Source organism: Bombus terrestris, chromosome 12 (assembly GCF_910591885.1).
Source record: "Bombus terrestris chromosome 12, iyBomTerr1.2, whole genome shotgun sequence".
Classification (NCBI taxonomy): domain Eukaryota; kingdom Metazoa; phylum Arthropoda; class Insecta; order Hymenoptera; family Apidae; genus Bombus; species Bombus terrestris.
The window spans coordinates 8,957,804-8,983,612 of NC_063280.1; the positions used below are offsets into that span (position 1 = coordinate 8,957,804).

Here is a 25,809-nt window from a genome sequence, read left to right on the forward strand (position 1 = left end):
TGTTGGAATGTTAAACATTAAACTTATTACACATTAAACTTTTCTTAAAGAATATCATTTGTTTGGTAATTTTTATATAAAAGTTGTTAGTAAAACAAAATATGAAATTTTTTGATTTGCAATACAATAAATATTTTGCTTAATATTGAAAATATTGAAGTTTGATGATGTACTGCAATCATTTCTAAAATTAATTTTTCTAACAAATAATTTAGCCAAATAATTAACATTTTAAATCTTTTATAAAAATTATAATATATAGTATTATAACAAGAAGCATTATATACAGAATGATATTACAAAATATTTAACGTTATATAAAGTTTGTATTGTGCATGGCATTAAAGATTATTTTTATAGATGGCACTATTATGTAAAATTTTAATATCGATCTTCCATTCTTTATAAAAGTTATGGATTAAACGGCGTTGGAGTTTGAGGTTGGCATTGTTGGCATTGTTGGCAAGGACTTTCAAGGTATTGTTAAAATAGAATTTTTAAAGTAATAGTATGTGATCAAACCATGTAGTTTATTGATATTAAATAATTAATATCAAAATTTAATTATATTTTATAATTCGCAGAATAATACTCAAAATGGCTGCCCAATCAGTTATTAAGTATTTACGTCCAAAAACTGTTGTATCTCAAATTCATAGATGTGCTTCGCTCTCTGCATTTGAAATACAACATAAAACTCCAACTATTAAAAAGGTAATGCCCATACCAAAAGCTCACTATGGAGGACGACACACAGTTACTGTTTTGCCTGGTGCTGGAATTGGTCCAGAGTTGATGACCTACGTAAAAGAGGTACAATGAAAATTTTTATATACTTTTAGTAAAAAATGATCTTTTAGGTATATGTCATTACTTCTATACTCTTTAAATTATTACATTAAATGTCCTGTTAAATTTTTAAACAATATGTTAAAGCAGAAAGTCTTATATAATCTTTTTATATATTTTTTATAGGTTTTCAGTTATGCAGGTGTACCAGTAGATTTTGAAGATGTAGATATTGATCCAAATGCAGATGATAATGTTGATTTACATTATGCTATTACATCAATTCGTAGAAATGGTGTAGCACTAAAAGGGAACATTGAAACTCGTAGTACAGAAGCTGGTGTACTTTCCCGAAATGTTGCTCTTCGAAATGAGCTAGATCTTTATGTAAATGTCTTACATTGTGTATCATATCCTGGGGTAAATTCACGGCATAAAAATATTGATATTGTTATTGTGAGACAAAATACAGAGGGGGAATATGCTATGTTAGAGCATGAAAGTGTACAGGGTGTTGTGGAAAGTATGAAGGTTATTACAACTACTAATTCTGAACGTGTTGCAAGATATGCATTTGAATACGCTAAGCGAAATGGAAGAAAAAAAGTTACCACAGTTCATAAGGCAAATATAATGAAGCTTTCTGATGGGTTATTCTTAGAAACATCAAAAAGAGTTGCAAAAGATTATCCAGATATTATTCATAATGATATGATTATTGATAATACTTGTATGCAATTGGTCTCCAATCCACATCAGTTTGATATAGTGTTAACAACCAATTTATATGGGGCAATTGTATCAAATGTAGTATGTGGTTTATTAGGTGGTGCTGGATTGTTATCAGGTAAAAATTATGGTGACCATTATACAGTGTTTGAACCAGGTACTCGTAATACTGGTACAGGCATTGCTGGGAAAAATATTGCTAATCCTATTGCAATGTTAAATGCTGCTGTTGATATGTTACGTCATCTTGGACATAAGCATCATGCTACGTTAATTCAAAATGCTATCAATAGAACTATTAACCAAGGTATACATACTCGTGATCTTGGTGGACAAGCTACCAGTAGAGAAGTTGTTGATGCTATAATGAAATATATTAAAACAGCATCTGATTAAGACTGATACAGTGTATCTTGCTAAACCTAATATGAGAGGGGGAGTTAAAAAGTAAATAGTATTTGTATTAAAAAAATGAAGTATTCAGTATTTGAAGTTAGTTTTTATTTGATTAGTATTTATTTGAAAATAGAATCTAAGTACCACTTTTTTGCATAATTTCAATGTTTATTGAGACATTTATCATATCACGATACCAGTTCTTCTATTGCATCGTTGAAGAATTGTCTTCCAACTTACGATAACCATTTTCACGTCGCACTTCGACCTTTTTCATCAGAGCCGTATCACTTTGGAACGTTTTTTTTTATTGGCCTGAAGACATCAAAGTCATAAGGGGAAAGGTCTGGGTCTGGGCCGTACGGAAGTTGCTATACGTTTCACTTGAATTTTTTTAGTATACTCTTCGTGCATCGTGCCGAGTGTGAATGTCCGATCCGACGAACACGATATGTTTCACGATTGATAACAAATGAAAGGCAATCGTTATGTCGAAAATATTAGTATAATCATAGAACACAAGTATTGAGAAATGTTGTCCCTTTGCTGCCAAGTTTCCTCAAGATATTTTTAATACACAAAAAGTTATAGACGAATGCAACTTACTTTTTGACTCACCCTCGTAATAATGTAGAACCATATATATTTAATTTTGCTTTTTAGAAAGAATATTCATCGTGTTTGGTATAATGTTAAAATATCATTGCAGTTGACAGCAGTAAATGTATTCTTCATTTAAAAGGAATTCTATACAATTGTGTAAATCGCACAAAATTATAACAATTTTTAAGTAAAATGACAAATTTGATACCTGTATTATAGTGATATTTCATGTAATATAAAGACATTGTATTATATTGAATTATTAATATTCAAAATTTGTAAAATATATGCTATAAGTACTAATTTCAATAGAAATTAAATATTGTAATTATTCTTATAAGACGAGTTTGAGATGTCAATTTTTTTTATTTACATCTGAAATATTTTCAAATTATTTACATCTGAAATATTTTTAGAAATATTTCAGAAACATTTTCAGATGTAAATAAAAATATTTTCTTGCAATTATGTAATATTTATACATGTCTTTAATAATTTTATGCTAATGATAATTTACTGAACAAATGATTTAGAGTACAATATATCTGAGGACTTAATTTAGTTTATTTGCAAAACGTTTAGATAATGAAAAATATTTAATATTAATAATATTGTATTACAGAATATATAAAAATTATTAAAATTTTGATCAGTGAAAATCCTGATATAATAATTCAATTTTGCAGAAGTTGTAATGCTAATTCCTCATCTACTTTTAAATCTGTATTATCTATTTCATGACATGTTCTTTGTTTCTTCTTTTTCTTTTTATATTCATCTTGTGTTATGAGTTTTCTTTTAGATGATCTGTAAATGATAAAAAAATATGTGTACCAAATATAAAATTAATATTAGAAATAAAACAAATATATTTTTGTAGACAATGAATTTAATACAAGTTGTTAAAATGCGAACCTATGTATGCTGCTTTCTTCTTCACTTTCCTGTGTTTCTGGAACATTCATAATTTCTTCATAATTTTCTTGCTGCTTGCCATAAATTTTATCTGGATCTGGTAACCAGGATAAATCTAAATCACTGTCTGCTCCCTCACTAGCATAGTCGTTTATAGTATTTTCAATTTCATCTCGATCATCTTCATCATTATTATCATTTATTTTCTTCTTGCTAGCTTTTAGTTTCCTTTTTTCTTCTCTATGTTTTTCTTTTATTTTTTCCCTAAAGCGTTGCTTATCAAATTTATCTTCTTCGTGTAATATCCGTTTAGCTATTTCTATGTTAATTCCAGAACCTTCTTCATTTTCATATTGTCTAGCTAATTCGGAAACTTTATCTTTAGAGGGATTTAGTAATTCCTGTAAATTGAAATATGTTATGATTGCACATTTGAGAAATTTATATTTATAATTAATGGAAAAAGCAAGAAAAAATGAATCAAACCTCTCCTCTATCATCAAAAGTAATTTTTTTATTTGGTACTATTTTTTTTCGAAGAATTTTTTTAGCTATTGCGGCTTTTGTAACGGCTTTCTTTTTGTTCATATTTTCGTCCTGTTTATCATTGATTTCAATTGGTATATCATCAAGGTTTATATTTTTTCGTTTTACAGTTAATATATCATCATCATCGCTATCATCTGTATAAGAAAATAAATATATTCACATAAAAAAAAAATACATAATTTGATAAATTTTAACATTTATTTTTATACCAAGTGCAAAATTATTTGGACTCATTGTCTGAGATCTAATTTCTTTTTCTTCTTTATTTTCTTTATAGTCACTTATTTGCTCATCTACATTGCAGTTTAATTTATCATTAGCAGTAAATTGTTTCATTTTTTCACTATTTTTATCAAATAGTTGTCGTTTTTGTTCCATTCTTTGAAGGAATCGAATCCTTGGTGGTATGGCTAAACCTAAAGATCTAAAATCAAAAAATTAATTGCAAAACAATAAATCTAAACTTGCTTATGTCATTAAAATTATTATTACGTGTATTTATATATATATACTATACCTTGCAAATAAATCGGTATTTAATGCACGAACATTAAAGACTTCTTTATCTTTCATTAAGAAGACTGATTTTACATATGATACAAATGCTCTTTGAGCACTTTCTTTTAACAAAACATCTCTTGCTAATAGTGCTTCTATTTTACGTTGTGGAGATTGCAATTTATTTGGGTTAATTCTAAATATATATTATTTGAATATATAAACATTATAAGTTGTTTAATTATTTATTTAAGAAAGATTTTCAACTCACTGTATCATGGATATTGGAATTTTGCGTTCTTTAAGCTTTTCAATCATTTTTTCTTCAGATGGTAATAAAACCAACAAGCATTCACCATCTCGCTGAAATCTAGCTGTTCTACCAGCACGATGTATATAAGCATTTACATCTTCAGGACAGTCCATTTGTACAACCCAATCCACAGCAGGGAAATCTAAAATTTATCTAGATTACGAATAGCGATATTCAGGCTAATTCAGAATCACGTAAAGAATCATTCTTTTTCCTTACCTAACCCACGAGCAGCAATATCAGTTGCAAACAAAACTGCAGATTGTTTTTTACAAAAAGTTTCGTAAATTTCCATTCTTCTAAGTTGATGTAAAGTACCATAAAGTGCTAATAAACTTATACCAGGTCTTAATCGACAGAGTACTTCAAATATATATTTTACCTTAAAGATAATAGATACCATAACATTATTCTTCATATTTAGTTGAGATAAATTATAACAAATATTGCTATACCTGTTTACAACTGGAGAAAAAAACAATAATTTTTTGTTTTAAATGATTTCGTATGAATGACCATAACATTGAAACTTTGTCTTCTAAAGCGCAAACAATATAACTTTGTTCAAGTGCTTCAGGTGTGGTATGTGTAGCATGTTCATGAACAGACACATACATAGGATCTTTCAAACTCAATCTGGCCAAGTCTCTTACGGACCTGTTAAAAAATTAAATAAACATAATCTAATAAGTATAAAGAATGATTATATTTTACTTCTTTTTAGATATGTATACTTTGTTTGTGTTGCAGAAAATAAGAGAGTTTGCCGTTTTGGAGGTAGATTCTCAATAATAGAATTCATGGTTTGCTCAAAACCCATATCTAAACATCTATCAGCTTCATCTAATACCAATACCTACAATTGCGATAGATAAAAGATATAGATAAATAAAAATACATTGTTATTATTTAATTATTATTTATCTGTTTAATGATGATTAAGCTAATTAACATTTTCACATCAAATAATCCACTTATATTCCTGTATCTATTTACCTGCATATTTATACAATCAAATAATGGATTTTCATCCATATGTTGTAATAAACGACCAGGAGTACATATAACAATATTGCACTGATCCATACGTCTTTTTTCAAATTTTAGATCTTTTCCACCAATGATAAGACCAGCAGAAATATCATGATGTCGACCAACTTTTCTTAGTGTTTCATATATTTGATAAGCAAGTTCTCTGGTTGGTGTAATAACAAGTGCACCAAGTCCATCTAATCTTGTCCATCGTTTGCAATATAATATCTCTAAGATCTTAAACAATTTAAGACCTTTATTATAAATTTTTGTCACAAATTTCTTTATTAAAGTATTACATAAATTTAATAAAATCTCTTACTGGAATAAGAAACGCCAAAGTTTTCCCACTGCCAGTTTTTGCTGCTCCTAATATATCATTTCCACGCAATGCTAATCCAATACTTTGTCTTTGAATATCTGTCATTTCGATATAATTATTTTCTGTCAGACCTTTTAAAGTTTTCGGCGAGAGTGGAAGATCCGTAAATTTTGTTATTTTCGTTTCATCGATCTGTGAACATATAAATCTTATAAAATCTTATAAATTTTGCAGACTTGAAAAAAGAAATTAGAACTCACAGTATCATATTTAGATTGTAGATTAGTAATTATTTTTGTTTCAGGAAATGGTTTTTTCTTCGTATTGTAAATTTTCACTTTCTGTTTCTTCGGCATTGTATATTAGATTTATCTGAGGAATGTTGTATATAACCTATTTATGAGGTTATGTGAACAACTGATGCATATAATTACAACGCCACTGTACAACTAGGCGCTAAGTGCAACAGTGTTACTTGACTTACTTGATAGATATGTGCATATCAAGAATACATATTTGAATATTTAAATAGAACGGCGAAGTACATTAATATTCGTATTTAAACTATATGCAACGAATACATTATATGTATTTATAATTTTCTTTAAAAGCGAAAAAGTATACGAAATATAAAATAAATAAAAATAATTATTTGAATTATTAATTTTCTTAGTAAAGTATATGTATGTATACATATCTGCTTTCAAGCTTTTAACAGATAGTACATAGATATCGGTAATTTATCGATAGAATTAATTAAATGTTTAAGATAGTAATTGGCCTTATATTATAATATAAAAGTTGTAGTATCCTATAAGTATATACATGGTATTAATTGTTGCACAAATAATTTGAACGACTTTATTTATAAATTAAATAATCTTTAGCAGTGTGATAAAGTGACAGATATATCATAATTTAAAATAATTATTTCCCAAAATATTTTTAGCTTATATTATTGATTAATATATTATATTAATTAGCACATTAGATTCGATCAGTGACTAATACGATTATTTTTGAAAGATTAAAAATAGATGATGAATCAATCTATCAATGAACAAATATACTTGTACATCACGTAAAAAAAAATTACCTTTTACTCGTTCAAATTCGTTGCGATTAATGCTCTTTAACGTAATAAACATTGATTTCCATTCGGACCGAATAGAGAACTCTTATAATGTAGCTTAAGTCGGGAAGTAGTTAATCAAAAGTATCAAGGAAGTAATTAATTGAAAGTTTCATAGTTAAATGATGACTACATTCGTTGGCGGAACAATTTCTTTTTTTTCTTTTTTATCTCGAACGAACTTTTGTAAGTATATATAATGCAACAGTACGACATTCAAGATAGAATTTCGCTTGTATTCTCATATGAAAAATCTGGATGATGAAAAGATTCCTACCCTGGGTAGATCGTAATGCACCACATTTTCGATGTGCCACGTGTTATCTGAATCAGTGTCAATAGAAGAAACGCGGGATTGTAATTAAAATACACATGTGTGGAATGCATGTGGATCGTTGCATCGGCGTTTACGTGAAAGAGAAGCGGGGAGATAGAATATTAGAAAGGAGGGATCGAAGTAGAAGAAGAGGAAACGCGTGGGGAAGGGCGACTGCATTGTGACAACGATTACATTCAGATAAATTTCTCGGGCTTTCTCGACTTCGCATCCGACCTATCGGTTCGTTAGTGGTTTTACCGATAGTGCGCGTTCTTTTTACAGTGATTGGTATCAGAAAAAGTTCCCTGTGAAAAACATGATTTGACGAAGAAAGGGTAGCATGCGGCGGGACCACGTGAAACAGCAATGGAGAACACTGCGACTGCCTCGCAATATCCACTCCGTTTATTGGGCATTTTGTCTTCTCGTAGCATTAGGACTGTATCCGGTGCTAGCCGATATTATCTTGCAAGACATGGGTAAATGTGCTACAATTCTTTTTAAGTCACAATTTGACCAACTTAACAATCAGTTTAACTTTGTGTCCTGACGAATAAGTATACGATTTAGAACAGTAAAACGACAGGCTAAAATGAATACGCTATTTCAAAGTAGATTTTATGATCGTATGTCTGCATTTCGTAATTTGTAATAATAACTATATCGAACAAACCTGAATGAGCATGTATATCTAAAAAGAAATAATTCTTTAAAATATAAGATTCCAGTTATATAGGTTAAATGATCACCGTGTGATATTTACAAGTACACGAGTTGAAATAATCACTCTGTGAACTATGTAATAGCAAGTCCATTTGCTAGTGAATGTCTTTTTAAGTGATCTCTATTGCATTAATTGAGCCACTGTTCCTAGCATGCAAAACTGTGTGTTCCACTCTGGAAAAGAGGACTTGTTAATGAAACTGGTTTAAACGCGATGAGTTACGTCTTTCGAGATCAGGGGTTATTGGGTTTCTAGGGGTTATTGGGTTGTTCATCGTGCCGTCATCGTACGATTATGCTTATTTAATCGTATCTTTCCCGTTCCTCGTAAAATCTTAAGTTTCGGCTAAAACAGGTTCGTTGCTAGTTAAGAAATTACATATGCTATACATATGCTATCGCTATATCTATCTATGAAATGTATCTACGTGAAATTTCATTGCGATGCAAGTATGTTGAAAACTCTAACATCGAAGAAAGTATACGTAAATTTTATTTGTAGAAACATTTTCAAAATATTTTTTTTATGAAAACACATCTAGAATTGTGTATGCAAGAACTTTGTTAAATAAGAAATTCTAGAAAAATCATACTTTTGACGTTATTCAGGCCTATGTTAGTAATCATTTAAAGTGAACGCGAATCACGGTATTTCACAATTTCAGAAAAGAATATCGTAGACCTGATGGATGGTACGGGAATACACCAAGAGCCCGTTGGAGTGATCGTAACCGAAAATCGTTGCTACAGAAATGATACAATAGCATATGACATTACGGAAAGCGCGCTACTGACGATCAATACGAACACTTTGTTTCCGACTGGTATACCGCGTGATTTTTCCATTTTAGTCGTCGCGAAGCCAAAAATCGGTTAGTACTCTCTTTAATTGATTTACATTTATCCTGTTCATACTTTTAAGGATCATAGATTATAATCACATAGTTAAGATAATAACCGATACAATTTAACGATCACAAAATTAGGATCCTCGGCTGCCACGTTGTTTGCGATCTACAGCGACAGTGGTGAGGAACAGTTGGTGCTATCATTGGGCAATGATGTCACTCTTTACTACAGCACAACTCCGGATGATGAGGATAAACCAATTTCGTTTGGTATTGATATATCCGATGGAAAATGGCACCGTCTAGGAATCAGCATCAAAGGCGATACTGTCACGCTAATTCTCGATTGTACTCAACAAATTTCCAAAGAATTAAGTAGAAATCTTGACGAAACGATTAGCGTCAGCGGCATCATAATTATCGGCCAACAAATCGTCGATGGTAACATGTATATGGTCAGTGGAGAATATTCAAATTAATCGTGCTTGATTACAACATACGAGTTTAATTCTACACGAAATCTAAGACGGAATTCAATTTAATGGTTTGTTCGTTTATTTCGAATCATTCATAGGGTGGTCTGGAAATGTTGAAGATCGCACCAATACCAGACGCAGCTTACGAAATTTGCACGATTTTCGCGCCAAATTGTAGAAATCAATCGAGACAAAGTGGTCATTCGAATATGCGGAATTACGATCCCGTCGTGCGTACAACCTCGTCTACTTATTACGAGGATACAAATATTGACGACAGTCAGACAGTCCCAAGTTCTAGTTATCCGGTTAAACCCTTCTCAACCGCTGGATCGTATTATGAAACGAATTACGACAATCTGCACCCGCCTCGAAGTTATGGCAGAACATCTGAGAGATCTGGACCAAATGTTTCGTATAATGAGCAGGATGAAAATTTTGTAAAAGGAACGGAGGATGATTATGAGAACGGGAGTGAAGAAGGGAACGAAGATACCGAAGACAGCGACAACTACAAGTTAGCTTATAGGCCAGTGAATGTAACATATGCAACGAGACCTACTGTGGAGACGTTCCTTCGCAATCAAAGTGTCGTGAGTTAATTGTTATAATAATAGACGATGAAACGTGTTTTTCATTTGCTTAAAAACATAACATATTGAACTTGAGAAGAATATTGAGTAAAGGAATATAAATAATGTTTTTTTATTTATTAAATAAATGTTTATGTAGGTTTTCAACAACATCGATTCAGTCGAAGTAGATCGCTATCAAACGACAACGCCAGAAATTTCTAAAACTTCCAACAATTTATCTAGAGAAGTTCAAGGAGGTTTGAAATATTCGGAATCGTTGGAAGGATCGTATTACAATCCAGCTTATTATAGTAGTAGGGGTTCGCCTGGGCCACGGGGATTTCCGGGGCCTCCAGGGGTGCCCGGGCCACCTGGTAAAAAAGGAGAACCAGGAAGAGATGGGTTAGCAGGTTTGCAAGGCACGGCTGGCCCACCGGGAAACGTGTTCATAATTCCAGCATTTAACCAGCAAGGAAACGAGAAAGGACCGGATACTCAAGCGGAAGCTCTGAGACAAATGCTTTCACAGCATATGTTGGCTATGAGAGGTGCCGAAGGTCCTATGGGTCTTACAGGTATTGCTGGACCCGAAGGACCACCTGGACCTCAAGGTCAGAAGGGAGAACCTGGAGAAGTTGGCGAACCTGGACCTCGTGGTGAAAGAGGTCAGTTTTATAAACTCTTTTCTGCATACAGTCCCGAAGTTCCATCAATTTGTTAAGTTGGATATTTAAATGTTATAACAGGATAATTTGGATAAAACAAACATTGGAACAATTAATGAATTCATACAGGTATTCCTGGAAATACTGGCAGGGAGGGTAGACGAGGTCGACCTGGGAGAGACGGAGAAAGAGGTTTAAGTGGACCACCAGGAATGAAAGGAGAACAAGGTGTGCCTGGACTGCCTGGATTACCAGGAGATAAAGGCGAACGAGGATTTGTAGGTGCCACCGGTGAACAAGGTTTACCAGGTCACGAAGGAATGCAGGGTGACGATGGTCCTCCAGGTTTACCAGGCTTACCGGGTGAAATGGTGAATAACGAAAATATTATACAACAATATACTTGTATTCATATAGAAACGGAAGATCGTACTTTTGAAATTATTTTAGGGACCTAGAGGATTCATAGGACCACGAGGTTTTCCTGGATTACCAGGGAATCCAGGTATTCCTGGAAGTGAAGGTCCACCAGGAGCAAAAGGCAATACTGGTCCTCCGGGCCCTCCAGGTGTGCCAGGTTCTCCGGGTCCAATTGGACCAGTAGGACCACCCGGACCTCAAGGTCTTTTGGGTCCAACTGGTTTAGTGGTAAATTACTTAGATACAATTTTTAAAAAAATATTTGCTTTTTATTAAATCTTCTACGAAGTTATTTAACAATTTTATCAGGGTCCACAAGGGAAGCCTGGAATTCCTGGTTTGTCGGGGGCAGATGGATCTCCTGGTCATCCGGGAAATCCAGGCGTTCCTGGAATGAAAGGTGAACAAGGGCCTCAAGGACCGCAAGGTCCAATAGGCTTCCCGGGAGTCCGTGGCATGAAGGGTGACGAAGGCAAACGTGGATCGCCTGGTGAACGCGGAGAAAAGGGAGAGAGAGGTCCAGAAGGAGAGAAAGGTGACATTGGCACGAAGGGAGAACCTGGATTATCAGGTCCACAAGGAATTCCTGGATTGGAAGGTTTAGAAGGACCAAAAGGTTTCGAAGGGCCACGTGGTGAAACCGGTTTAGTTGGACTACCTGGTGAAAAAGGTAAAACCGGTCCTCCAGGTTTTGTTGGATATCCTGGAAATGTTGGTGAAAAAGGTGATAAAGGTCAGCCAGGAAGAGAAGGCCCTAGTGGAGATAAAGGAGAAAGGGTAAAAAGAGCCTATCAAGTAAAATTTAATACAATGAGATTTATCATTTCGTCATTTTAGGGTAACAATGGCGCGTCAGGAGAACGTGGTGAACCAGGACCTAGGGTACGTAAGGAAATATATAATAATATTAGCGATGATATCGTCACATAAATAATTAATAGAATATCTTTTACAAAGGGATTTAGAGGTGCTCGTGGAAGAAGAGGTGCCGAAGGATTGCCAGGACCGAAAGGTGATACTGGACAGCCAGGCCCTCCGGGATTACAAGGAGAATCTGGTACGCCAGGAGTCGAGGGACCTCGTGGATTTGTAGGATCTCCTGGGCAAGCTGGTCTCAATGGCAAAGATGGAATCCCTGGACCTTCTGGAGAACGTGGACCAGTGGGTGATTCTGGGCCGCCAGGTCCACCAGGTGCGCCTGGTGTTATCGGACCGCAAGGTCCAGCTGGTGAACCTGGACAACCAGGAGAACCTGGAAGTCCAGGAAATCCAGGAGCTCCCGGAGAATCAGGTTCCCCAGGAGAGCAAGGCAAAGAAGGACCACAAGGGCCACCTGGTTTACAAGGAAAAGAAGGTTCACCAGGTCCTGGTGGTCTACCAGGATTTCCTGGTGAACGGGGTGCAAATGGTTTACCGGTCTGTATTTGTCTGTCTTTCTAATAATGTAATAACTAAAGTTTCCAGGATAACGTGTTTTCATTAATTGAACTCTTCTCTATAAAACAGGGAATGCCAGGTGCAAAAGGAGAGATAGGACCACCTGGGCTTCAAGGTCCATCAGGCGATAAAGGTGCTCAAGGAGAATCTGGGAAAGATGGCGAATCTGGACCTCAAGGAAAGCAAGGACCTAAAGGACCACCTGGTCCAGTCGGATTAAAAGGCGACAGGGTAATAATATCATACAAGTATATAAAAGAATTACTAAAATGATAATAAAGCGATACCGAAATTATGAATCATATTAAATAATACATATTCTTATCAGGGTGAGCCTGGACCAGTCGGTCCTACCGGGCGAGATGGTTTACCAGGGCAACGTGGTTTGCCAGGAGCTCCTGGTCCTGTTGGAGTGCCAGGAGAAGATGGAGACAAAGGAGATATTGGGCCACCTGGTGAAAAAGGGTTTAAAGGATCTCAAGCGGAAACAGTAAGCGTAATGTAATTGTAATCATACGACAGCATAATAGTAAAATGTAAATTATGATTTACATTTCACAGGGACCTCCAGGAGCACCTGGCGCACAAGGACTTCGAGGTGAACCTGGTGCCATCGGCTTACCAGGAGAAAAGGGACCACCTGGAGAAATTGGGAGGCGAGGACCAAAAGGCGAAGATGGTCCCGTTGGTGCATCAGGTCCCCCTGGTCCCGTAGGGCCACAAGGATTGCCAGGCCCATCAGGATTAAAAGGAGAAGTGGGGGATACTGGCATAGTTGGTCCTGTAGGACCAGCAGGAAATCCAGGTGAACAAGGTCCAAGGGGTCCTAAAGGGTCTGAAGGCTTACAAGGTCCTCCGGGAGTAGAAGGTCGTCAAGGAGCAAAAGGAGAATCTGGAGCAGTGGGACTTCCAGGTTTAATAGGTCCAGAAGGAAAACAAGTAAGGAATGATACTATAATTATTTCAATAAAAATTTATGGAAACAAATTTTACGTTATTATAATTTAATGAAACGTGTATCGTAGGGCGAAAGAGGTCCTCCAGGACCAAAGGGAGAAGAAGGTAAGAGTGGACCTCCAGGACCGCCTGGAAGTCGTGGTATAAATGGTCCGGAAGGACCAAAAGGTAATGCAGGACCACCTGGCTTTCCTGGACCTCCAGGAGAACCAGGTTTAGTTGGCCCAAAAGGGGAAGCTGGTAAGAATGGTGAAGATGGAAAAGCAGGAGATCCTGGCGCACCAGGAGAGATTGGACCCCCGGGAAAGGAAGGATTACCTGGCCCTGCTGGAAAACAAGTATACATTATTATAGTCTTGACAATGATAAATCTTAAAGATTTGTTTTAAACAAATTTCTTATTTAGGGATCCGAAGGTCCAGCGGGAGTGCAAGGTAGTCCAGGTTTACCTGGTGAAAAAGGAGACATGGGGCCGCCTGGGGCGCAGGGTCCTCCGGGTTCCATAGGGTCTCAGGGACTTCCAGGACCATCAGGTTTACCAGGTGTAAGAGGATTGCCAGGACTTGCTGGAGAAAATGGTCCACCAGGGATGTCAGGAGCTGTTGGTGCTCCAGGAAAAGTTGGACCGGTTGGACCAAAAGGTCCAAAGGGTGACAAGGGCAAACGAGGAATCAAAGGGCATCGAGGTGAATTGGGACACGTTGGAGTCAAAGGAGAACAGGGTGAGAAGGGAGAACAAGGACCACGAGGTGCTCTAGGACTTGAAGGACCCAAGGGTAACCAAGGGCCACCAGGTTTATTGGGTTTCAAAGGAAACGATGGACCTCCAGGACTTCCAGGAATAGAAGGAGCAATAGGACCCAAAGGTAATGCCGGAAACGATGGACCAAAAGGCGAGCTCGGCCCTCCGGGACCTCCAGGTCCTCCTGGACCACCTGCAGAGCAACCTATGATTCCTCCGGAGTTGTTATTCACGAGAGAACAAATTCTTCGAAGGAAACGCGATATTTCGACAAATACGTAAGACCTTTTAGGCCTTGCATGTTTGATTTTCATATCTGTAAATGTACTACTTTGATGATGATACTATTATTTGCAGCGCGGAAGACGAGAAAGAGAAAGATTCAGAAACGTTGGACAAGGATGATCAAATTGAAGAGGAATTTGGCCCAAAATTCTTGGACATGTATAGTTCTATATACGCCATGAGACAAGAATTGGATCGAATACGCAAACCGATTGGAAGCAGAGAAAATCCTGTAAGGACTTGCAAGGATTTATTTTACGGCCATCCTCATTTTCACGATGGTCAGTAATTCTATTTGCTTCGTTCGGAGATTACTGATTTTGTCAGTTATTTAAAAACTTACGAAATAACGGTTACCAAAACAGGTTGGTACTGGATCGATCCAAATTTAGGAATGGCTGACGACTCTGTATATGTTTATTGCAATATGACGAATATGGGCGAAACTTGCGTATACCCTGATATTCATACGAGTCAAATGCCCAATATACCATGGAGGAAAGAAAATAATAAAACGGATTGGTACTCAAATTTGCGCGGAGGATTTAAAGTGAGTTTACATTCATCTAACGAAATACATGTCTATAAGAAACAAGAAATCCAGTATGACATATTGAAATATAAAATATAAAAATCTCTTATTCATCGTATGTTATGTTATAGATTACATACGAAGCTATTGGAGTAGTGCAATTAAATTTTCTGCGTTTATTGAGCCAAGAAGCTTATCAAAATTTCACTTATACTTGCATTAATAGCGTTGCTTGGTACAATGTTTTGAATTTTAATTATAATTCATCTTTACGACTGCTTGGTGCTAACGAGGATGAATTTTCATATACCGGTATCAAGCCACAGATCGTTACGGACAATTGTAAAATGCGTAAAAGCAAAGGAGATACAGTGTTCTTGGTTTACAGTAAAAAGCTTCAACAGTTACCATTGGTGGACTTTTACCCAGTCGATTATGGATTGCCGCATCAGGCGTTCGGTTTTACAGTTGGACCCATTTGTTTCAAGTAAATCAAATTATTGAATCTCTATTGGCAAGACTGAAGTATAATTGTAAATTATTCGATAATTATTTTCTATCATTTTTTCCTTGACACTGTAATATCAATCAGCAGATAATAATTTATTAATCATCTAAATTTCTCTTACTAAGACGTACAATAGTGAGGACTATTATATTTTTCCATGTACTTATATCAATTATCATTATCTTTTCGGATTTAAACGTTCGAAAGAATAAAAAAGTGCCATTCAGAACTTAAGTAGAATCTAAAAGGTGCAATACAATGTATTAACACTGTTATTTATATATATGTATATTATTAATATTGTAACCACTGCCATAAGTATGTGATCTACATTAATTCTGTGCGATATACGCCGAATTTTCACATGTTTATAAATAAAATGCAATAATCCATAAAATTGCTTTCACTTTATAACGTTATCCCCGCTTTGAAATATAATTTTAATTGATTCTAAATACGTACAAATCTCAGTTGAATTTAATCCTTCATACTTATATACAATTTTTACCAGTTTTTATCTTAAACCCTGGTCTTGTTATTATCTAAATTGAGTATTTTTTTTCGTATTGCGTAATTAAATGTATTATTAGATATAGTTGGTAAAATAATTTTTATGAATATAAATAGAAATAAAAATTGCAGAGAAAGAATATTATGAAAAAAGCTTTAGACATATCGGTTCCGTGGTGTAGCGGTTATCACGTCTGCTTTACACGCAGAAGGTCGCCGGTTCGATCCCGGTCGGAACCATTTATTTTTACTATTTTTTTATGCCAATTTCCATTTCCTTTTTAATTACTTATCTAATAATTTGATAAACGACTACAATTAATCATGAAACAAGTATCCATCTATCTTTTTTTATGTATATTTTCTTCTAATTCAGCGCGAAATAATAATATCAGAATGCGACTCTATCAGTGACTACGAGGATGACATATAAAATTGTCAACAATGCGGAGATATAGACATCAAGAAAGGCAGATTGATTGATAAGATTCATAGCTGCTCGACAACGGATAAAACGTGGTTAAAAATGACGTCCTTAAGTCACACGGTGTTTCCATTGAGTCCCCATGCATCATTTGCTCGGAACGAGTAGAGAGTGAATTAACTTGTCAGTCGAGGCTTACCACGAACAGAACTCCGTAGGAGTTGGCTGGATAGTTACGCGAACCATATCGATTCGCATCTGGGAAGGGCTGAAGAAAGTGAGAAGTGATTCAGGCCAGAAGGGATCGAAGGAATTCGCGAGAATGGCGCTATATGCGTGGGCGAACCGTGAGAAAGGGCAGGTGGTATCTTGTCGTGGTGGTCGGCGGTTCACACTTCCAGCTCGTTCTCTTCTCGCGACAAGAAAACCAAAGTGACGGTGCAGGGCCGCTTTTATCGCGACCTTCTTCGCGTCGTATCGGATTCAACTTCGAAGAATTCAGCTCGCTGCGCGTCGCAAATCAGTGATGACACTTCTTCAAATATATTCGTACCTACTTCTACCATTAAATATTTCGACCATCTATGAAATATTTTAACGTATCTTGGCAGAGAGTGTATTCCCGATCGAGTAAGGCGAACAGGGAAGTAGTTGCATAATTAATCGATCCATTAGAGGGAAAGATTCTGAAATATTTGTATTTTAGTTGAACGAGTAAAAATGTCTGTTCATTCAAAACATAAATAAGGTCGTCAATTAGTAATCGATGTTTACAGAAAAAATAAAGTACGTAAATACGTTTAATGAAACTCGTGGTGTGCAGAGGGTAACTACTACGAGGGTGGATGGAAGCCGAGTTCTTTTGAAACGTAGCCGTCCCTGTTCCCGAGCGCTCGTCCAAGAAATGGTATGAGGGATAAAAGGTTTCCTTGTTTAACAAAATATCGTCTCCGAACCATTAGCCCGACCGTTACCACTTCAACGCGATTTTCTGCTCCTGCCACGTCGAGGAGGTGCTTCAGAATCCTACGGATCCTTCGACCTATCAAGTGCAGACCGCTTACTTTGCCCCGACAGAATCGCATCGACGCGCGACGCGTTGAAAATTAAGTTCCCTTTTTCTTTCCTTTTTTTCTTTTCCGATTCCTCTGTTATCGCGATTATTCAATTTTATTGTATCCCATTCGGTAAAAATATTCGTTCGTTTAAGCAGAAAAATAATTTTTCTCATTGAGATTATCAGGTTCAAACCAATATTCTAAAAATAATCTTTTTCAGTTATTTATCAAATGGACTATCAAGCACGAAAGATAACGTAATCTGTTAGAAGGTCGAAAAATGTGTTCACAGACTTGGAATACATCGCGAAACTACGATATTTTAGCAATGACGCTAGTAGCGGAACTTTATCTCCACTTGCTTTAATTTACTGTACAAATCGTTTCCAATTCTGTTTCCGATAATTCGGATGTTAATTTTTATTGTTATTCGCGTGTACTGTTATTATCTTTGATATTTTAGAAATGTTCAGAGACATAAAGTAGCCCAATTATGCAAATTAACGATCAGTAGATATAGCTATATAATACATGCAGGAGAAATGACGATCATTGATTTCCAAGCAATAATAAATAAAATATTCAACGATGGCGATGGTTATTACGACCATCTCTCGTAACGCTGCCCGTACCGTGCGAAGCATACAGGTGTCTTTTACTAACGTTTCACCGCTGTCACTTTCCTGAAAACTGTATGAACCGGAGCTCTAGCTCGATGGAAATTTATTCACAGCTCATTGTTAGAACCATTTGTTCGAGTCTCCGCTCAAGCTAACTTAACGCGATTTTGAATTTCCATTCGTGGATAACGAGTATGAACTATCTGAATCTCTAGTAGTACAATTGGCAGCATCGTTAAAAATCAATAATACGACCCAGAGAAAAAATCTTCCCTCGTAAGCTTTCGTAAATTTCAAGGTCACTTTTGAACATTTCATTAACATAAAAAAGAGCCCACTTATCGTAACTGTTATAAGACAGATTTTAAAAGTTCTGGTGTGAGAGTTGATGTAAAAAAAAATAAAGATCCTGCTTAAGGATGTAGAGGACTTGTAGAGAATTGTGATATAGAATAACGAGAACTTGCTGTTGCAATCCGTCAGATATATTTAAGTTAAATAAATTAATAAATATAAATAATGTCGAGAGACGTTCATACAAACGTATTCGCTAAGACAGTGTATAATTGCTCGCTGATAACTCGCTGATACTCGGTATATACCGATTCGCTCGCGATCGCGTCTGTTTATTTATACTGGTCGGGGGAGAGTGGAAAAATTCAAATTCCTCTTTGTTGCACGTAGCGGCCGTTTACTCGGAGTTTATTTATTATTACATCATGTAAGTCCTAACGATAATGATACTCCGAGGCAAAACGACAACGCGATTTCTATTTTTTATTTTATTTCGATTACGCGAATTTTATTTCGATTACGACCAGCTACACGGTAACAAAAATAGAATTCGCGCCATGGAGAATGGTTACTGACGCGCGAGCAAAATTTCGCGCATTTATATTGATCCTTGGTAAACAAAATTAAATGTCCGTCATCGGTAATGGTTCTTTGAGATTTATCGATAACCGAGCTTAAATGAAAAATTCATTTTCGCTCGATGAGTTTGTTCACAGTACGTCCAGACAGTAGCCGTGTTACTTTGTATCTCTGAAAGATAGGAAATGTCACACCCATCATGCCATTAAATACCCGGAAAGTTATGGAAAAGCGAGAAACGAGGTACATGAAAATATGTTCTTGAATCGCCGCGAACCATTTCATCCCCTCGTGCTCCACGATCGCATCCCCCGTCAGATACACCTTACCCGTGACACCATGTCGTCGAAGAAGCCGGGGGCGGGAGGGCAACGACAACGAGTCGAAGCTGATGGAGTTTCCTCGCGGCCACACGGGCCTCCGCCGATCCTCCGCTTCGAACAGACTTGGCGATTACGGGGGAAAACGCACGACGGGTTGACTTTCGCGCTTCCGGCGGCGGAGCTTACCCTCCGCCAAGGGGTTGCGACCCTCCGTGCTCGTACAACCACCGTGAGCTTCGTGCGGTACGCCCCGCCTGTCGACCAATCGTCTGCGACTCCTGGCTACCCCCGATCGCGCGATTTCTCGATTGGCCGTGTACCGACGCGAACCCGATCAAAGGCGACGCGTCCTGGCCAGCTTACCCACATCCGGCCACCCCTGTAGCCGCGAACAGAGGCCAGGAACCGCGAGCCATAGATCACGCGTATACGTCGCGCATCTGCGGCGCCGTTAGTCATCGGCGACGAAGAACCCGTCCGGTTCGATTTCACGCGCGTTTCGTCGGCTCCGGTCGCTTTGACTCCGCTCCGATCTCGCTCTTCGGTTTTGCGCTTCGAGCTCCGACCAAAACGCTCATCGACTTCGCAAGTACCGAGAACCGTTGACGAGCAACGTGGACAAGCAAGAGGTTCGAGTGATTATTATTTCGCACGGTGGTTGGTAAACTGGTTCTCGTTGATTACTGGTTTCATAGGGCTGATCGGTTCGAAGATCGAGCAATTAATTATTTTGGCCTGTTGCTTGGCAGCTTTGGTACGAGTTTACCGTGTGGTTTGGAAAGAAGTGTAGAAATTTCCAGCCGTATCGTAGTTTTCCAATCGAGTGAAAGAAAAAGTTTGGCTATACGCACCGGTTTTTAGTCGTCTATATCTATACGTTTTTCTGTTCCGTTCGCATTCCTCTTTCGTTAAATGTTCGCTTTTTCGTTGGATATCTCGAGCGAGGAACGATCGTTGTATTAGTAATCTTATTCGTTTCCCTCAGCTTTAATTCTTAACGTAGAACTGCAGTGACAGATTGATCGAACGTCATCGACGTTTCTTTTCTTTTTTTTCCAAAATTGAATCGCTAAAAGTGCGCGATACATGTTACTAAATATTTATGGTAAAATTGAGGATCGAATAGGGCTGGAGTACTTCGTTTAAACGGTAAATCAAGAAACTGCATCGGTTCGATGAAATATGTACGTATCTTGTTTAACTTTCGAACAAGATGGCTACCGTCACTCGTTTGGGAATCTTAAGAGACGATGAAACGTTATCGAAGATTCGACTGTAAATTTCCACGACGTATTTAAGCCAGATCTGTACCGTCGATCAACTTTTAAGATTGGAGCAACGTGGAAATCCGCGATTCGCCGGTAAAGATCAGACGGACTATCTCGCAGGTAAGGAATGGCTATTGATCGTATTTTTCAAAATGTTGCGTAAAGTGCGAAATTTTCTAGTGGACAAATAAGTAAATGTCGATAAAAATAAGAATTTGTCGATTAAGAACGTGACAATATTAAAATATTAATTATTCTATCATGTTCAAATTATGTTCCGAAATTCTTTCGATCCGGTATCACTGTTATTTCTGCGAACAGCAGCTACTTGGAAGCTCAGTATGGTTTGCATGATCCAATGGGAAATTCGTGAAACGATTGCGACGACCGAGGGTTTAGCTTGGATCGAACGACTTGAGTTTTCTTGAGAAGTTAAAAGAATTAGTTTATTGGACGACGTGTTAAAGAAATTGCAATTGGCCAGAATCGCGAAGAAAATAGTAAAGGTCAGTTTTTGCGACAAGAAGTATCGCTGACATTTTCATTACAGTCTCGGATAAAAGAAGTCGTAAAAAGCGACTCTTACTACTTTCTTCGTGATTCCGAATAATTCCAATTTCTTACAAAATTTTGTTACATCTCTTCTAGTAAACTAGTGCCTTTGTCTTCTCCGAAGGTTCCAACTCGTTTGCTTCGATTGTGAAAAGTTACTCTGTTATAAATGGTGTCCAAATATTAACTGCATTAACAATAAGATAAAATCGATGTTTCCTTCAGAACAACAATACGTAGTAACAGCACTTGAAAGTCATTCCACGAGAATATACTAAATTTGCATTTTGTCAATGAATATTTTACGACCACGATCCACCCATCAATTTTCGCCTCTCCTCTTCGTTCTTTCGTAAAAATTGTACTTGTTTATTAGTTACTCTGAAATTCGTTAATCGTCCTTTATGCTATTTTATAACGTAAGAGAATTTCGATTCTTTACCAAAGGAGTATGCTCTTACTGAGAAACTACCACATACTGTACACTTAACATTCTCTTCTATTTAGTTTCTTATGGAAAGTTCAGCTTCTTACCGCTTATACCTAACTTTATAGTTAGTTATTTATAGTAAACTAATAGTTATACCATAATTTACTAAATATTCTTTCCATTTTCCCTTTTCTCCTAATGTCAACGTTATATTTACGCCCTCCACATCGATTACTCCCTCCTAACACTTTGGAGGCGACGATAAAACGATTGAAACTTTAGAGAATTCGCGTATTTTTCGTCGGGAGTTCACAGAGCGATTAGCCGTGGCATGTGCCGCTGTCCGACAGTTCGTCGATTACCCTGCGTAAACGCACCTGTAAACCCGGTTCTCCGTCGCTGAGCCGTGTAATTGCCCGTCCACGGCTCGCCTCTGTCGCCTATAATAGCTGCTGTTACGCCAGGTCCACGCATATGCTAAAAACGCCTTCGCAAATGCGAAACCCTGCGTGGCGCCAGGAGTACGATGTTTTTTTGACCGGCGATATCTCGTAGTAAGCGACGCACCCTCGAAAACCATCGTGTCCATTCAGCAAGAATGCAACGTATTTCCATTCGCGTCGCTTGCTTTGACGCTTTTATATTTATACCATAACCACAAGTATTACGAGTTTACCACGCGGGTCATAACTGGCGTCACACTTGGCCGTTCATCGTGTTCTCTTCCTTCCATGTATCTTTGCGACTAGCGTTATTTTATTAGGTCATCTCATAAGTTCGTTCCGTTTTTCGAGCGGTTATATATGTTAAGATGGTTTACATACCTTTCAGTTTCATGAAAAAATGTAATCCGCCCCCCTCGTTGTACAACTTCTTCCTATTTTTCAAGTGCATTGGTCCCTTATCGCCGTATGTTTATAAATCGACACATGAAATGTATACACAAAAGTCGGCACGAACTTATGCGATGACCTAATATTTGGAATCGTCGCTATTCGTTCGATTGATACCGAACAAAGTTCAACGCGATTCGAGTTGGCGAGGCGTTAAGTCCCTGATGGCTCGATATCGTCAGTAATTCGCGAGATATATTTTAACAGAATGTGTAAAAGGATTGTCAACGAGGTAGTTTTGGAAGGAACGTATCGGGCATCGTTCGCGAGCGAAACATCTTTTCTTCTGTATGGACGACTGAACGTCCTACGACGATGATCGTACGCGATGTATGCATATAGCGATATCGTTACAGAAACTTTTAATTACCAACGCGTGACTATCGTCCCATACGAGATCGAACTCGTTGCCGCGTGTTCATATAAATGTTAAGCAATAGCGCTTCAGATACGGGAAGAATTGGAATAAAATAGCGGGCAGGGAACAGACGCGCACCAGTTGTTGGGCCGGTATCACGAAAACCAGAAAAGTATCTGTTAGGTGAAATCACGGGTCTCCTGGAACCACTACACGTTGTAGTACAAACGTCGTGCACGGCATGTACAATCGAATCACGCAATCACTGTCAATCGTGTGAAGCGGGGCACGTGCACGACCGAAACTAATCCTACGCGCCGTTAAATGAATTTAACAGTCGGATCCGACCTCCCGTTGGCTCTTTCCAACAATCGTTAGCCGATGGAACGCGCATTATCTATTATAAAAATATCGTTTCGTGGAAATAGATCAGACAGATCAAACGATCCAGGTTATACCACACTTGTACGGTCTTATAACTATCGCATTACGAAAAACAATTACGTTGCAGCATCGAAGCGACATACAAAAATATATCGCGTTGCAACGACACGATAAGAAAAATGTCGTAATAATTGCGTGGATCATAGACTACGGTAGCGTAAAAAAAAAAAAAAGAAAAATAATAACGCGGTTGCGGTAATTGGATCTTCAACCAGCAATTGTATCGCTAATGTCGCTTCTAACGCGCGTAGGATATCGTTGCGTGCCGAAGGAACACACGACATATAATCTATGGAGAACTGACGAAATTGTTTAAATAGGCAAATGAGGCGACGTAACACGAGCCACGCTATCATTACGATTGCGATGCAACGATTAATTATTCAGAGGCTTCTAATTGCAGTCGACCCTTTCGGACAACAAAAGTCACGTCAGGGGTGGCATAGGCTAACGACACTGTTTACGCGGAACTCCTTAAAAATTGACGACAACCTCGACAGGGTGGAAGAAAAATGTTTCGCTTCATCGACGAACTTACCGGCGAGCTTCTATAATTAAACGCTCGTTCGAAATACCGGAACGCCGCGGGAACCGTTGATATCGTCGTTTCGTTAAAAAAAATCACGGATTCTGACGCGCCATGGCTCAGGGGAGAAGGATATGGACGATTTGGCAGACACGAGCGGAAGGACCAGGTGGAAGTTACTCAGCAAGGTGTGACAGGCCGCGTGCTGATTCGAAAAGAATATTTAACGCCACGTGCTCTTTTTCTCAATGAACCCCGGACCTTCCATGATGTTTGGACAATGAAAGATATTGACACGATTATCTGAACGAAATAACTGGAAGAGTCATTAAAAGTCTTCGCCTTAGTAATAATGAAAATTTGGAATACAAAATTAAAATCTCGTCTTAACAATGAAAGCAGATACTGACTTGCTACATCAACAAACGTTAGAAAACATCTTCAATTGATTGTAGGAGCTTCGCTACTAAAAACTAACGCGGAGTCCATATCGCGGAAAAACTTTAAATGAAATACGTAAGACAGCTGCAGGTTAAACAGATAACTCGCTGCATAACTTTCAGCGCAAAGCTGTTCGAAAAGTTATTTTCGTTAACTCCTTTCTAATAAACGGCCGATAAAGATCAACGTCTACGTATAAGTCCTACGTAGAATCGAGAACAGAGGTTTACACGATAGAAATTGTAAGAAAATTATCCTCGAAATCGATAAAACTTGCATCAATGGAAGAAAGAAGAGAAAAGCAGCAGGAGAAATCATATTCCAGATTCAAATTTGATGAAACACGATGCGAGAGAAAGGTGTGCTCTGTTCGCGATCGATCCATCAGCATTTTTTATGCGAAAGGACGCATATGACGTGACGAGGAAAAAAATTTGCATAGGAGCTTGTCGAATTTTCAACCGACCGCGACGAACTTTCGTCGCCTTGCACCAGGCACAACTATCGAAAAGTCATCGAGCTGACATTAACCCAAGTTGCAGCGCAACTGTGACGAGCTTATCAAAGTTTCAGTGATCGATGGGTTTGCATTATATTGCTTCTAAAAATAACCCATCCTCCTTCTCATTGCCTCCAACTTTCAATTGTTTCGATCGTCCTCGACCTGATCTTGTCTTTCCTAACTTATTTCCTGTCGAAGGGTACCGATTTGCATATCAGATAAAAATACATTTGTCATAAACTAGCGAGATGTCTTGGAAAATTATGATTTCGTAGTGGTAACCGTAGCCTTTCTCCTTTAGAGGAATATTGTTAATTTAATTAACGTTCTAACTATTAACGATTTAACAACGTGATTTTCAGATGTTGCTCGTTGTCGTTGATATAACATACAAAGTTAGCTGTCTTAAGACTCGTTATTAATCAACCCATTAATTAAGGGCCAACGTTGCCTTTACGCAACATTTCATTTGCGATATCTTTCGTCGATCAATGTACGCGTTTCGGTTCTGCCTTCTGTTATTCGTCAAAGTTGTCGAAATTTTTGGCGTGCGTCTCTGGCGTACCTTCTCTGTCCCCCTTTTTTTCAAAGCGCGTAATTTTCCACGGTTACTTAGCTTCCCCTGCCCTGACGAGGAATGACAAAGTTTGACTTTCCGTAGGAGTACCAGATTGCTCGTGTCCAAGCAATGGTCGACATATGTTACCTGCGTGCGTAAACGCGATGGGTGTTCGTGCAAGCAAGGGTTAAATAATCCGCCCACGTGTAATAGTACACCGGCGAACCGATAGTTCCACTACGATATTCTAACTTTTGGTTGCG

General features: G+C 37.5%; 3 protein-coding genes and 1 non-coding gene across 5 annotated transcripts; 3 read left to right on the forward strand and 1 right to left on the reverse strand.

Moving 5' to 3' along the window:
• Window positions 1–328: 328 nt before the first annotated feature.
• Window positions 329–3,431, forward strand: LOC100651051 (isocitrate dehydrogenase [NAD] subunit gamma, mitochondrial). The gene is made up of 3 exons (XM_003399715.4): window positions 329–477; window positions 585–813; window positions 976–3,431. Exons 2-3 carry the CDS (start codon window positions 598–600, stop codon window positions 1,912–1,914), a joined length of 1,155 nt encoding a protein of 384 aa, XP_003399763.1. The 5' UTR covers window positions 329–477; window positions 585–597; the 3' UTR covers window positions 1,915–3,431.
• Window positions 3,062–6,616, reverse strand: LOC100648650 (probable ATP-dependent RNA helicase DDX10). The gene is made up of 12 exons (XM_012314907.3): window positions 6,407–6,616; window positions 6,147–6,338; window positions 5,789–6,061; window positions 5,527–5,648; window positions 5,248–5,449; window positions 5,012–5,174; window positions 4,751–4,934; window positions 4,499–4,675; window positions 4,191–4,405; window positions 3,919–4,115; window positions 3,433–3,833; window positions 3,062–3,324 (listed from the first exon to the last, which is right to left on the reverse strand). The coding sequence occupies exons 1-12, from the start codon at window positions 6,500–6,502 to the stop codon at window positions 3,192–3,194; spliced, it is 2,355 nt and encodes a 784-aa protein (XP_012170297.2). The 5' UTR covers window positions 6,503–6,616; the 3' UTR covers window positions 3,062–3,191.
• A 603-nt stretch (window positions 6,617–7,219) lies between these two features.
• On the forward strand, window positions 7,220–16,162 carry LOC100648177 (collagen alpha-1(I) chain). Of its 2 annotated transcripts, none has more exons than XM_003399694.4 (18): window positions 7,220–8,076; window positions 8,986–9,192; window positions 9,307–9,623; window positions 9,743–10,237; window positions 10,377–10,884; window positions 11,014–11,255; window positions 11,335–11,532; window positions 11,614–12,081; window positions 12,142–12,186; window positions 12,262–12,720; window positions 12,811–12,972; window positions 13,070–13,231; window positions 13,303–13,680; window positions 13,767–14,036; window positions 14,105–14,718; window positions 14,798–15,006; window positions 15,091–15,275; window positions 15,389–16,162. In XM_003399694.4, exons 1-18 carry the CDS (start codon window positions 7,938–7,940, stop codon window positions 15,746–15,748), a joined length of 5,418 nt encoding a protein of 1,805 aa, XP_003399742.1. In that variant the 5' UTR covers window positions 7,220–7,937; the 3' UTR covers window positions 15,749–16,162. The 2 variants fall into 2 exon arrangements, with proteins under 2 accessions (XP_003399742.1, XP_048266909.1); XM_048410952.1 differs by lacking the exon at window positions 7,220–8,076 and adding an exon at window positions 8,126–8,675.
• Window positions 16,163–16,442: 280 nt separating this feature from the next.
• TRNAV-UAC lies at window positions 16,443–16,515 on the forward strand. The gene has a single exon. It is a non-coding gene; the product is annotated as a tRNA-Val (tRNA).
• Window positions 16,516–25,809: the final 9,294 nt, after the last annotated feature.

Excerpts from the sequence above, each read along its gene's own strand:
- LOC100651051 (XM_003399715.4), top strand. The coding sequence starts at position 598 with ATGGCTGCCCAATCAGTTATTAAGTATTTACGTCCAAAAACTGTTGTA. Across the intron at positions 814-975 it reads TGATGACCTACGTAAAAGAG|GTTTTCAGTTATGCAGGTGT; the intron begins GTACAATGAAAA and ends TATTTTTTATAG.
- LOC100648177 (XM_003399694.4), top strand. The coding sequence starts at position 7,938 with ATGCGGCGGGACCACGTGAAACAGCAATGGAGAACACTGCGACTGCCT. Across the intron at positions 9,624-9,742 it reads TCGATGGTAACATGTATATG|GGTGGTCTGGAAATGTTGAA; the intron begins GTCAGTGGAGAA and ends AATCATTCATAG. Across the intron at positions 10,238-10,376 it reads TCCTTCGCAATCAAAGTGTC|GTTTTCAACAACATCGATTC; the intron begins GTGAGTTAATTG and ends ATGTTTATGTAG.
- LOC100648650 (XM_012314907.3), bottom strand. The coding sequence starts at position 6,502 with ATGCCGAAGAAACAGAAAGTGAAAATTTACAATACGAAGAAAAAACCA. Across the intron at positions 5,450-5,526 it reads TTTTCTGCAACACAAACAAA|GTCCGTAAGAGACTTGGCCA; the intron begins GTATACATATCT and ends ATTTTTTAACAG. Across the intron at positions 4,116-4,190 it reads TCCAAATAATTTTGCACTTG|ATGATAGCGATGATGATGAT; the intron begins GTATAAAAATAA and ends TTTCTTATACAG.